At 46.8% G+C, this 13,731-nt stretch overlaps 1 protein-coding gene across 4 annotated transcripts in view; it reads left to right on the top strand.

Moving 5' to 3' along the window:
* The window catches only part of DPH1 (diphthamide biosynthesis 1), a 36,774-nt gene that overhangs the window by 20,463 nt on the left and 2,580 nt on the right, over positions 1–13,731 (top strand). The window contains exons 7-11 of one of the 4 annotated variants that reach the window (XM_034424492.3): positions 1,761–1,829; positions 10,540–10,696; positions 11,181–11,281; positions 11,596–11,674; positions 11,845–12,037. In XM_034424492.3, coding sequence (XP_034280383.3) covers positions 1,761–1,829; positions 10,540–10,696; positions 11,181–11,281; positions 11,596–11,674; positions 11,845–12,037 — 599 coding nt within the window. The remainder of the gene's footprint in view (positions 1–1,760; positions 1,830–10,539; positions 10,697–11,180; positions 11,282–11,595; positions 11,675–11,844; positions 12,038–13,731) is intronic. The other 3 variants (XM_034424494.3, XM_087883494.1, XM_087883493.1) reach the window with 3 other exon arrangements.

Genomic DNA, 13,731 nt, shown 5'->3' with positions numbered 1-13,731 from the left:
TATTTATTTTATAAATTTAAATCTTGTATATAAATTTATCTTTCCAATACTTATTAATTACCATAAATATACCATCATTGTAATTATAATCCAACATTATCCTTTGTCTCTCTTCCATCGTTTCTGGATCCAATCGTACCACATATTCCAACTACCATAAAAGTCTTGCTGCTTTTCATGGCGTCACAAGGACCTTGGAGGTCCCAGGAGTTTTCTTGCTGCCCCTTGGCCCACCCCCAGAGGGGGGCTTGGAAGGGTCATCTTTGCTTCAAAAACTGGATGTTTGATGTAGAGCAGGGCTACTACCGATGTTGGCCACTTTAAGACCTGTGGACTTCGACTCCCAGAATTCCCCACCAGGCACAGCCAAGTTGGGAAATTCTGGGAGTCGAAGTCCACAGGTCTTAAAGTGGCCAACATCGGTAGTAGCCCTGATGTGGAAAGAAAAAAGCTCCCCCCCTCTCCCCCCCTTTTGTATCTTGGAATTAGCCTCTTCAGCAGCAGGGGGTCTGTCAGCTGCCCTAGAAAGAAGTGGATAAATAGCTGCTGTATCTTGTTTTCCAGTTTATGATTGCTTTTTTTTATTTATTAAAGCAGCGTGTTTGCTCAGTGCAGCTTCCCATTAACAAGGCAAAGGGAGGCCCCGTATTTTCATTTACCCACCTATGGGTTGAGTTTGCGTACTCCTGCCCATCCCCCACAAGGGGGGTGGGTTCCGAGTGAATTAGAGATCTGTGAAAGCAAATGAATCAAAAGGTTTGCCAGATCCCCGTCTAGACAAGGGATCTCACAGCCCGGCGTGTTAAGCGGGAGTTCAGCGGGGTCTGGTGCAGAGCGGATGGATGGCTGCGCCTGGGTGGTCTCGGCCAGGTTAAGCAGGGTCAGGTGCAGAGCGCCCTTGGGAGGGGGACCTGGCACGTAGCCAGAGGGCAAATTTGAGGAGGGGGCTTCAGTGGCCAGATGCCCGCACCACAGAGCCTTGATTTGGGAGAAAACCTGGATGCCGAAGGAGAAGGTGACCCAGAAGATTTCAGGATTGTGGGTGCAAACAGTCCATTTTAAAAAAAGGTTTCCCCCTGCCTGGCCATGCCCGACTCCAGGGGGCGCCACTGATCTCCCTTTCTTATCGGGGGGAGCCAGTGTTGTCCCAAGATGGCTCCATGGTCATGTAACCAAGGTGCCGAGAAGGCTGATACCTTCTCACCGAAGGGGTGCCTATTTATCTACAGGTAGTCCTCGACTTATGACCCCAATTGAGCCCAACATTTCTGTTGCTAAGCAAGACAGTTCTTAAGAGGGTTTTGCCCCATTTTACAACCTTTCTTGCCACGGTTGTTAAGGGAATCGCAGCAGTTGTTAAGGTAGACACACACACAGTCATGAAGCGAATCCGCCTTCCCCATTGACTTTGCTGGTCACAAGGTCGCATGACCTTCGGTCACCACAAGCGTCGTCACTAGGATTCAGTTGCCAAGCGGCTGAATTTTGATCCCGTGACCTTGGGGAGGCTTGCAACGGTCGTCAGTGTGAAAAACATAAGCCACTTTTTTCAGTGCTGTTATAACTTTGAATGGTCACTAAACGAATTGTTGTAAGGGCTGTTTCTACCTAACATACCTACCTAGGTTGACAGATGGTTCATAGCCCCCCCGCCCCCCGCCCTTTGCAAGGCTTCCCATGGTTCTTGGGCCCTACAAGGATTCCTTCCCACTCCACTCCCCCCCCCTATTTTGCTGACTCCCCCCCCTTTCCCGTTGCAGCTACCTGGGAGACGGCCGATTCCACCTGGAGTCCATCATGATCGCCAACCCTGAGGTTCCTGCCTACAGGTATCTCGCGGCCGGGAGAGGAAGAGGCCTGGGCTGTGCTCTTTTTCTGCACCCCCACCCCACAGGGGGAAGGGGTGCCGGGAGTGGGGGCTGTAGCTAGAGGGAGTCTGAGACCAGGTAACCTGGAGTTCTTCAGTGGGGTGAAGATGGAAGCTAAGAGTGAAGCCAAGTCTGACCCAGCCATGTCTTCCCCCGAGAAGACGGCTGCTTTCCCCCAGGAGCCCACAGCCCTTCCTGCCCCTGCTTGTTCCTTGAGAACTGGTGGCGGTGACAGATACACTGCCTTGGACTCTGGAGGGTCCATTTAGGTCTGCCTAAGCCTGTAGTTGTTGCCCTTCTGGGCAGAGAATTCAGAGAGTAAATTGTCCTCCTTCCTGAGGGCCTCTCCCCCTCCCTCCCTCCCTTGCAAATGTCTCTTCTTGCCAGAACTCTTCCCCCTCCCCCCGCCCAGATGCAATCTCAGGTTGGCCCCTGGCAGCCCTCCCCCCAAAGTCCACTTGTGCCGTGTTTATTAACTTATTTATCAAATCTGTATAGCTGCCCTAAAGCAACTCTGGTGGCACATGGGAACCAGATAAAAGCCACAGATAGAAAAGCCACAGATACAAACTAAATAAATCTACATTAAGAAATAAATAGTATGGAAAACAAATAATGTGAACCCCTCGGCGAAGAGAGGATAAAAATGGGCACCTCGGCCATGGAACCATCTAAGCCAAGCTGCTTCCTGGGACCCCCAGGCTGGAGGGCTGGTGATGTTTGGTGAACAGGCAGCCTTCCAACCCACCTGCCAACGGGGGCAAAGGGGTTGCCTTCAGGAGCATCTGGGGAGTTTGGCCTGGGAGGGCAGTGGCAGCACCTGAAGGACTGCTTGCCATCTGCCGGAGCCGGTCCATAAGGCCACCCTCTGCCACCATTGAGGGCAAACCCAAGGAGCCACAAACGACACCAGGGGTTACTCAGAGTAATTTATTGTTGCTTGCCTATAGACGGGGATCTTGCCAGGAATCGGTGCCTCTTCTGCTAGGCGGGACCTTCCAGCACCCTGGGCATGGCTAATCTAATGACAAAAGGGACCAGGAGGGGCGTGATAGCAGTCGTCCAGGATTTGAGGGGTTGTCAGATAGATAGCAGAGGAGAGTGCGCCTATTCCGGAATGTCTCACGTTGGGTCTGTCTGTGGATCCCGTCCCAGTTAAAGAGGACCCTTGACAGGGACAAAGCGGGGGTCTTCACGGCCAGCTGGCCTTCGCTTTGGGCTAATCAGCAGAATCTGGAAATGCCACTGCAAAGACCCCCAGGGCTGGGAGAGCAGCTTCCCTTTCCTGCCTCGCATCTCAGCATTATTTTGGCAAAGGCCCGGGAAGCAGTTTTTGTAGGGTGCCCATTAAAGCCCTTCGCCCCCGACTGAAATGGGGCTGCAGAAAGCCACACCTGTCACCCAGGAGACCCCCGAGCCCCTTCCTGGAATCTGAATTTCCGAGCAGGCCCTTTGTTACCGACAGGCGGAGATGACAGTTTTATGGGCTTGAAAGGCTGGCCGGCCCAGCCTTACAGTGATTTAAATTCCCTTCTTCGCCATAGGCAACAAATCGCCCGTTTCCTGAGGGGCAGTGGAGGGAAGCAGGCAGCAAGCGTGGCTGGCAGGAGGAGACCCGCTTGGCTTGTGGTCCTTCTGTGCCTCCCTCGCAAGGATGGTCTCAGTGGCCCCCCAGGGGGTCCCAAAGCGGCTGGCACGGTTGAGGGAGCACCAGGCAGGGGGCAGCGCTGGGCAGCAGCGTTTCTGGGCAGAGGGATGCCCACTTGGACGTGCAGCTCTGGAAGAGACCCAGAGGCTTCTGCTGTGGGCCAGGCGCCCCACTAATCCAGAGGGGGTGGGTGACCCAGGGATCTTAAACGGTGGATGAGGGTCTGTATCTTGGGGTCTCCCACAACAGGGTGGGCAGCAGCCTCAAGCCACAAGGGCACACACAGCCCCCCCTCCCTCCCTCCCCCAGGCCTTTCTGACCAAACCTGTGGGATTTTCTCCTGTCCTGGGTGGCAACAGATCCTGCTCTTTAAAAATCAGTAGCCCAGGAAACCACTAAAAGAGGCTTCGTGTGAAAACAGGGAGCCTTATTTGTGGTCCCCGGACAGGGATGATCGCAGGCGATGCTCAGGAGGGTTGTCAGGATGGTGAACACACTAGAAGGATGAGAGGACTCAACTAGCTTTCAAACGACCGAGGCAGGTCAAGTCTTGAAGCCTCAGAGGGGCTATTGCTCCGAAAGGAAGGGGGCTGACCTGTGTGTCCCCAGAGGGCCGGGAAGTCCAGACCAAAGGCTCAGCAGCAGCAGCAGCAGGAACTAATTTCCTGGCTGTTTGGGCTGAAGGGGGAGACCTCCTTCACGAGAAGGCTTCCGATGGAGGCTGGAGGGTCACCTGCCAGAGATGGTCTGGGACAGGGCTCCTGAAAACGGCATCCAGTTTTGGTCACCATATAATAAAAAAAGAGCAACAAAGGTGATCGGGGGACGATTGGAGGTTAAAACGCAGGAAGAACGGTGGCAGGAATTGGGTATGTCTAGCTTAATGAAAGGAAGGACTGAGGGGTGACATGATAGCAGTCTTCCAATACCTGGGACGCTGCCCCGAAGAATAGAGGGTCAACCTCTTCTCCAGAGCACCTGAAGATGCAGGAGAAGAAGCAACGGATGGAAACTGATCAAGGAGAGAAGAAACCTGGAATTAAGGAGAAATTTCCTGACAGTGAGAACAATTAAACAGTGGAACAATTTGCCTTCAGAAGTTGATGCTCCATCACTGGAGGCTTTCCAGAAGAGATTGTGCAACCATTTGTCTGCAATGGTATGGATTCTCCTGCTTGACCAGGGGGTTGGACTAGAAGACCTCTAAGGTCCCTTCCAACTCGGTTATTCTGTTACTATTAGAATCCCAAGGCCATTGGGGGGGGAGGGGAAATGTAGGACTTGGTCCAGGGGTCTGAAAGTGACTGAGAGTGGAGTGGATCATGAACTGACCCCATCCGGTTCTGTCGTTCTTGTATCCTAAGAGCGGCTGAGGACTGCCCACTCCCCCTTAAAAGGCAGGGAGGAGAGTGACCCAGTTAGGGCTGGGTGGGAGCAAGTGACACCAGGCTGTCTTTGTACAGAGGGACATTCCTAGCCAGAGGCGCTCGATGGGTCCGGCTTCCTCAGCATCTTTTTTAGTGACTTGGGCGGGAAAAAAATGGAAGAACTGCTTATCAGGCTTGGGGCTGACGCAAAACCGAGAGAATGAGAGCGAGCGAGAGAGCTATTGTATTATTTCTGAAATAGTTAATTACACGCTGAATGTGGGTTACCAGTGTAATGTAACTGCAAAAAATATATATGCGGTTTTAAACTGCATTAGCAGAAAAATAGTTTCTGTCCAGCAGAAGTTGGCAGAAGCTCTAATTTGGGCTCTTGCTCCGATGATCAAAATGCCACTGTCCAGTTCTTATGATTATAGGCAGGTGTTATACCCACTCTATTCCACATTCCCAGCTTTTGCAGCTCATGGCTGACTGTGGCTCAAAAAAAAAATGTGTTCAAACTGAAGACCTATGGCAACTCCCAGAATTCCCCAGCCAGCATAGTCCACAGGTCTTCAGGTGTCCAGTGTTGGACATCCCTGGTCTAGCTGGCTGAGGAATTCTGGGAGTTGAAGTCCACAACTCTTAAAGTGGCCTATCTTGGACATCCCTGCTCTAAAGCTAAGCAGGGTCTGGCTTTGCTACTCCTAGGATGGGGGAGTCCTAGGAAGTCAGAAAACGTCTAGGAGAAGGCCTGCAGCCAACCCTTCCTGTGTGGCTTCAGGGAAGATGCCATGGAGAGTTTTGAACAACCTGGGCATGGAGTTGTGGATTGCCTTGGTTGGCCCAGTGTGTCCTGTGTCCAGCCTGGGCAAACCGGTTCAATGAAGGACCGTTGGGATGATCCAAGGAGCAGGAAGCACTCTGGAGTGGCTTGGAGGGCCTCCTTCAGACCCTTGGATCTGGCCCCTGGGAAGACTGATTGAATAGAATAGAATAACAGAGTTGGAAGGGACCTTGGAGGTCTTCTAGTCCAACCCCTTGCTCAGACAGGAAACTATACCATTTCAGACAAATGCTTGTCTAATCACTTCTTAAAAACGTCCAGTGTTGGAGCATTCACAACTTCTTGTGGCAAGTTGTTCCACTGGTTAATTGTCCTCACTGTCAGGAAATTCCTCCTTGGTTCCAGGTTGCTTCTCTCCTGATTAGCTTCCATCTGTTGCTTCTTGTCCTGCCTTCAGGGCCTTTGCAGAATAGGTGGAGCCCTCTTCTTTGGGGCAGCCCCTGAAATACAGGAAGACTGCTCTCATGTCACCCCTAGTCCCTCTTTTTATTAAATTGTGAATGTGAATGCAGGAACTGAAATAGAAGTTGAACATACCAGAAGGCGGGTTCCTCTCCAAAGCCCCTTGGGCCTCAGAGCCAGCACCTGGAGAGCTCCTTCTGCTTCAGGCCGCTCCCAGCCAGGCTGGGCTGTCCAGCAGTGGCCGAGGCCTTCAGGTAGTGAAGGGTTAGCCGTGATGACCTTAAGGGTGACCTGCCACTCAGTTCCCTCAGCCCAGGGAGCTACAGGTGTTCCTCGACTTATGACCGCAATTCAGCACAAAATTTCTTTTTTTTTTTTGATAATTTTTTTTTATTTTTTTACTTTCAAAAACACAAACAAAATAAAACATAAAAACATTATCATTCCATACAATTATAGACAGTGTATCAGTCGGTGACATTTTTGTGCTTCTCTTCTCTTCAATTTATCACTAAACATGCTAGCTTATTTCCAAAAGTTTCAACATCCATTTATATCATAATTATTTCCAATTCTTATTCTCTATCCATTGGTAAAATAAATCCCATATCAAATAATATTGTCTATCTTCCTGCTCTCTTATTTCAAATGTCATTCATACTTATTTCAGCACATTCCATCATTTTTTTAATAATTTCTTCATCATTAGGTAACTTTTCTCCTTTCCAATTTTTAGCTAATACAATTCTAGCTGCTGTCAAGAGATTCACAATTAAGTATTGCAGTTCCTTATTATATGTCTCTGGTATAATCCCTAATAAAAATATCTCTGGTTTAAAGTCAATATGTCTATCATTTTTTCCAACCATGTGTGTATCTTAGTCCAATATCTCCTTGCTTCTACGCATGTCCACCACATGTGGTAATAGGATCCTGGGGTCTGATGACATTTCCAACATTTCTCCAATTTATTCTGGAACATTCTGGCTATTCTCGACGGGGATAGATGCCACCTGTAAAACATCTTATACAAATTCTCCTTATATGCTGTAAACATTGTCATTTTACAATTATGTGACCACAATTTTTGCCATTTCTCTAAGTCAATACCATAACCAAAATTCTTCCCCCATGCTATCATTGATTCTTTAACTTGTTCTTCTTCCAGTTTAACCTCTAATAAATAACCATATAGCTTTCTAATTACATGATCATCAGAACCCATCAAAATCTTGTCTAAATTAGTCAATACATTATAAAAGCCTTCTTGTTAAGGTCTTCTCAATATCTAGAGAGTATTTGCATATATGAAAACCAATCCATCTTATACCCTTGATCTTCCATATCTTGCTTTGATTTAAGTTCACCCTTTTCATCCAATAATTCCTTATATCTTATAATTTGTTTCCCTTTAAACACCACTGGATACGAAAATGCTTCAATTGTAGTTATCCAGACTGGTATCTTCAAGTAGTGATTTTTTTTAATCTTCTCCCAATTCAACCATAAGGCTTCACGTATTTTATGTCTTCTAAAATACCCCTGTATTTTAGTTCCTTTATACCACAAAAAAGCATGCCATCCCAACAACAAATCATGTCCCTCCAAATTTAACAAATCTAGTAGTTTTTAATGATATACATTCTTTAGTCCACATTAAGCTAGCTGCTTGATAATAAAGTTCAAAGTTAGGTAAACCAAAACCACCCCTCATTTTAGCATCTTGTAACAACTTCATTTTTATTCTTGCCTTTTTCCCCTGCCAAATATATTTCAGTATCATTTTATTCAAATCTGTAAAAAATTCCTTGTCCAACTTTATCGGAATCGTTTGGAATAAATATAAAATTCTAGGCAAAATATTCATCTTAATAGTTGCAATTCTCCCAATTAAAGATAGTTGCAAATGTCCTCATTTTTCCAAATCTTGTCCTGTCACTTAACCTTATTGTAATTATTTTCCTTGAGAGAACTACACCTTGCTGTCAATTGTATTCCCAGATATTTTACCTTATTCATAACCTGCATGCTTGAAATCTCCATCAATTCTTCTTTTTGCTTTTTCAACATATTTTTAGTCATTATTTTTGTCTTTTCTTTATTAATTTTTAAGCCAGCTACTTCTCCAAACTCTCCAATGCTTTCTAACAGTTTATTTATTGATGTTAATGGTTCTTCCATAATAAAAACCAGGTCGTCTGCAAAGGCTTGTAGCTTATATTCTTCTTTTCGAATTTTCATACCTTTTATCTCCTTTTCTTCTCTAATATTTCTATTTAAAACTTCCAATGTGAATATAAACAATAGTGGGGACAGTGGACACCCTTGTCTAGTGCCTTTTTCTATTTCAATAAATTCGGACAATTCTCCATCTATCATTACCTTGGCCTTTTGTTTTGAATATATAGCTTCAATTGCCTGAAGAATTTTTTTCCCAAAGCCCATCTCCGCCATTTGTAACATCATAAACTGCCAATTGACATTATCAAAGGCTTTTTGTGCATCTAGAAATATCAAAGCAATCTGCTTTTCAGGATGTGCTTCATAGTATTCTAAAGTATCTAAAATTATTCTTATATTATCTCAAATTTGTCTTTTTGGCAGGAATCCATTTCGGTCAGGATGTATAAAGTTATTCAAATATCTCTTAAGTCTTTCTGCCAATATCGTTGCAAAGATTTTATAGTCTGCATTTAACAAGGATATAGGCCTATAGTTTTTGATTTGTTGTGGGTCTGTTTCTTCTTTGTGAATCAAAGTGATATATGCCTCAGTCCATGTTTTGGGTATTTCTTTTTTTGTCATTACTTCATTCAAAACATCCAGCATTGGGATCAATAACGATTCTTGTAATGTCCTGTAGTATTCAGCTGGCAGTCCATCCGGACCTGGTGCCTTTCCATTCTTCTGTTTCTTAATTGCCTCAGTTAATTCCATCATCGTTATGTTTCCGTCCAATAACTCCTCAACCTCTTTGGGGATTTGTGGTAGTTTAGCTTTTTGTAGATACCTTGCCATATTATCCTCTTCTATCACATCTTTCTTGTATAATTGTGTATAGTATTCCTGTATTATTTTCCCCATCTCTTTGTTTCCAAATCTACTTTGTCCTTGATGATCAATTAGTTGTGTTATTTTTCTTGATTCTCTTTCTTTTTTCAATTTATATGCTAACCATCTACCTGGTTTATTTGCATTTTCAAAATAATTCTGTTTAGCAGTTCTTATTTTTTGAGCTAATTCTTCCTTCTCTTATAAGATCCATTTTATGCTTTATAATATCCATTTTAATTTTTACATCTTTCTTATATGGATCTTTCTGGAGTTCTTTTTCAAGTCTTTTATGATCATCTCTCAGTATTTTGAGGGTTTGTCTTTTCTTCACATTTCTTTTCTGTGTATAATCAATAATTAATCCTCTGGCAAAGGCTTTCATTGTATCCCAACGATTTTGTGTCAATGTTTCTTTCTTATTCTCCTTAAAAAAAAAGTCCAATTCTCGTTTCATTTTCTGTACTTTCTCTTTTAATATTGTATTGTTGAATGTCCATCTAGATCTGCTTTTTCAACCTTTCCAAATAGCAATCACCGGGTTATGATCCGCCCATGTGTTAGTATCTATATTCACTTGTTCAATATTTAAAGTCAATTCCAATTTGATTCAACCAAAACTTGGCAAAACTTTTGTATCATTGGCGCAAAGTAAAAAAAGAGGAGTTGCTCTGTATATTAGGAACACATTAACGGCTGAGCAGAAATATGTGGACTCAGAAGGCAGAATTTTGATGGTGGAATTAATTGACAACAATACAAAATTGCTCTTAGTCGCAATATATGGCCCTAACAATAATTAGAGTGACGTCTACAGGAAATTACATAATAAGATAACTGAAATGGAGTATGAAAATGTTTGTATGATGGGGGACTTTAATGGAATCATAGATGAAAAACTGGACTATAAAACAAGTAGAACAACAAGATATAGCAGAAAGATATTGCCAATAACTTTTTTTAAAATGATAGAGGAAATAAATCTGAAAAATATTTGGAGGGAGAGAAATGGGAAAAATAGACAATATACCTTCTACTCCGATAGACCAAGTATCTTGGTCCAGATTAGATTATGATATGGACAACAATGGAATTGACTTTAATTCAGCACAAAATTTTTGTTGCTAAGCAGGACACTTGTTCAGTGAGTTTTGCCCCATTTTACAACCTTTTTTTGCCACAGTTGTTAAGTGAGTCACCGCAGCTGTTAAGTTATTAACACGGTTGTTAGCGAATCTGGTTTCCCCGTTGACTTTGCTCATCAGAAGGTGGCCCCCTTTGCCAGGCAGGGTCTGCAGGGCCAGCAGGGCTTGGCCGCTGCCCACTCAGAGTCCCCTCCTTGTGCTCCTCTCTCAGGTACGATCCGTACAGCAAAGCCTTCTCCCAGGAGCTCTATGCCCACCAGCGCATGCAGGAGTCGCGGAAGGCAGCCATCCGCCAAGCGGCCGGTGCCCGCAAGTGGGGCCTCGTCCTGGGCACCCTGGGGCGTCAGGGGTCTCCGGCCATCCTGAAGGTGAGTCCTCTGACCACAGCTTGCAGCCCAGGACCTGGTGGACCAGGCAGGGCTGTGCCCGGTGGAAGCGAGGCCCTCCACTTGGCTGCTGTCTGTGGCAGTTGCCCACTGGAGTTGGGGAGAAGCCCCTTTGGGCATTCTCTGCAGGAAGGGGGCTGGGTGGGGAGACACCCCGATTCAGACTCCTGCCCTGGAAGACCCCCGAGAGGCTGCAAATGCAATTTGGGCTTTGAGAAGACCCTGGCTAGCTCCATGGAGGATGAGCCGGGGGGGGGGGAGTCCCCACCCCAAATGGAGGGAAAGGAGCTCCCTGCCCCCTCCTGCTTTCCCAACTTCTTTTGGGGAAAGCCTTCATGGGAATCCCTCCTTCTGTTTGGGAAATGTTCACCAAACAGCTGGCGAATGGACCCCGCACTCCGAAGCTCCTTGACCAAGGAGGAGGCAGCAAGGGTCCCCAGAGTAAGCCCCCTCCCCTTTTTGGCAGCACCTGGAGTTGAGCCTGGAGGCAGCAGGGCGTCCCTACGTCCGACTTCTCCTCTCTGAGATCTTCCCCAGCAAATTGCAGCTGTTTCCAGATGTTGAGGTGTGAGTACTGGAAGACCCTTCCCCAGCATGCTGGTCTGTGGCCCGTCCCCACATCTTTTGCCTTCTGGCTGCACTGGGAGGCGGGTGTGTGTGTGTCAGGGAGGGACTGGAGAGTCCTGGGCTTTTTTGGAGGGGATCTTTGTTTTCTTAAATACAGTGAGACCGCTTTGGTTTCGTATGACTTTCCCTGATGCCGCCCAGTTCCATCGGGGCTGTCCTGGCCCTCCTGAACTGGGGGTGGGAACTGGACCAGGTCTGTCCCACAGGTGAAAGCTGTACATCCCACCCACTCCCCATTTTCTTTCTCCACGCAGCTGGGTGCAGGTGGCGTGCCCCCGCCTCTCCATCGACTGGGGAGAGGCCTTTGAAAAGCCGCTGCTGACACCTTATGAGGTAAATGGGGGGGATGGCGGTTGAGGAAAGGAGAGGGCTGGGGGGGAATTGGAAAAGGTTCACGGTAGCCAGGGACCCCTCCCCCCAGAACTGGACACTGGTGGCGAGATGCAATTTATAAGGGGGAGGGAGGGAGGAGGGATAGACATCCAGCCTCTTCTGGCCCCCAGGTGAGGGAAGCTGATGCCAGGACCCTGATTGCTCCAACCCATCCTCTTCCCCCGCTCCCAGGCTGCGGTGGCTCTGCAGCAGATCAAATGGCAGGAGATCTATCCCATGGACTTCTACGCCGGTCAGTCTCTGGGACCATGGACGGTGAACCACCCCAGCCACCGGCCCCAGAAGGGGGGCAGGACCACAAAGGTAAGCTCTGGTCTGGCACCCATTGGGAGAATGGGGCATGGCCACCCTGGGCACACAGACACATCCTGGAGTTCAAAGGGCCTTGAATCTCCCTGCTCAATGACGGAGGTCCATCTCACCTCTGCAAAGGTTCCATGGACTAACCTCAGCTGAGCCTCCTTCCTTGCAACTCTGGTCCTGCTCTCTGGGGCAAGATAAATTCTCTTCTGGGTCAGGACACTCCCCCCCCCCATCCCCAAATCTCTTCTGCAGATAGCTAGATCTTTTTCCTGGAAGAGTTGGTTCCCAGATCCTCTGCCCATTAATGTAGCCCTTCTCTCCGTCTGCTCCAGTTTGTCACTGTCTGTTCTGAACTGGGGAGCCCAGAACAGAACCGCCCCTCAAATAGGATCTGCTTCAAGGGGACAATTACCTTCTATAAACATGTTTATGCCTCCTGGGATAGGATCGGCCTTTTTAGCAGATGTGCCACACTGCTGGCACAAGATGACCTTGTGGTCAGTAAAGGCAGCCACGTCCTGCTCCAAAGGGAAGGAGCTTCCACCATCCAAAATTTGCTTGTTACAGGGATTGGGAGGGAGGGGTTTAACTTCCACTGCACATTTGGTCCCATAATTTAATGACAATTAATAGCATGCTCACCTTCCTTTGCCCAATTCTTTTTGGGTACATGAAAAAAGAAATGAAAAACAACAATAATGCAGTTATTTTGAAGCCAGAGCTGCTGGCTTCTAAACTTTTAAAATAACACTTAAGTGTTTTGCTGTCTCCCAAGAGAGGTAATTTTTTAAATCTCTTGATTTGAGTATGAGAAGTCACAGTCTGAACCAGGCATTATATTTTGGACAGGGCTGCCTTTATTTCATGTTGTACAGAGGGAAACTATTTCAGAAAATAATAGATCAGTCCAGACAGCCACCACACAAGGTGGGCTGGGCTATAGTTACCTTAATTGCATTAATTACCTCATGGCAGCTAGATGGCGGCTCCTTTGATGGGCACCAGCTTCCCCAGTGACCCCCATGCCCTGCTAATCTCACTACTGAGATTGTCCCAATGGTGGTTTTTTTTTCAAGAGGCAACTGGATTTTCTGGTTTTTCTTTGAAGACATTTTGCTTCTCATCCAAGAAGCTTCTTCAGCTCTAACTGGATGGTGGGGAATGGAAGGATTTACACTCCTTGTAGACAGCTGGTCATTTACATCCTTTTAGGGAGTCATTGAGGCCACCTGGAGGTTTATCTGTGTCTTCAGGGTCACCTGAGTGGTGCAAATGGGTGTGGAGCCTTCTTGGAACTGCTGAAAGGACTGTTGTAGGCTGGAGATGGATGATGTCACATCCCTCCATCCCCCTCTGTTGAGGGATGGCTGTTCTATTTGGACACAGATGGCCTCTTTGGCCCCTCTTTCAAACCAGCAGTCCTCTCTGTCCAAAATGTGGACTTTGCTGTCTTCAAGAGACTGGCCTTTGTCTTTCAAGTGCAGATGGAAGTGCTGAATCTAGTCCTCATTACTGACATACCTCACTGACTCACTAAAGGCAGATGTCAGCCAGGAGCTCTAAGTCATGTGGACTTCAACTCTCAGCATTCCTCAACTGCCATGTGGCCCAAGGAATCCTGGAAATTGAAGTCCACACGGCTTAAAAGTTGCTGGAATTGAGAAACACTGTTGTAGAGGCCCAGCCCTTATGAC

Source organism: Pantherophis guttatus, chromosome 1 (assembly GCF_059756535.1).
Source record: "Pantherophis guttatus breed Tessera chromosome 1, ASM5975653v1, whole genome shotgun sequence".
NCBI classification, from domain to species: Eukaryota; Metazoa; Chordata; class Lepidosauria; order Squamata; family Colubridae; genus Pantherophis; species Pantherophis guttatus.
This window is presented reverse-complemented; position numbering and strand designations above follow the sequence as displayed.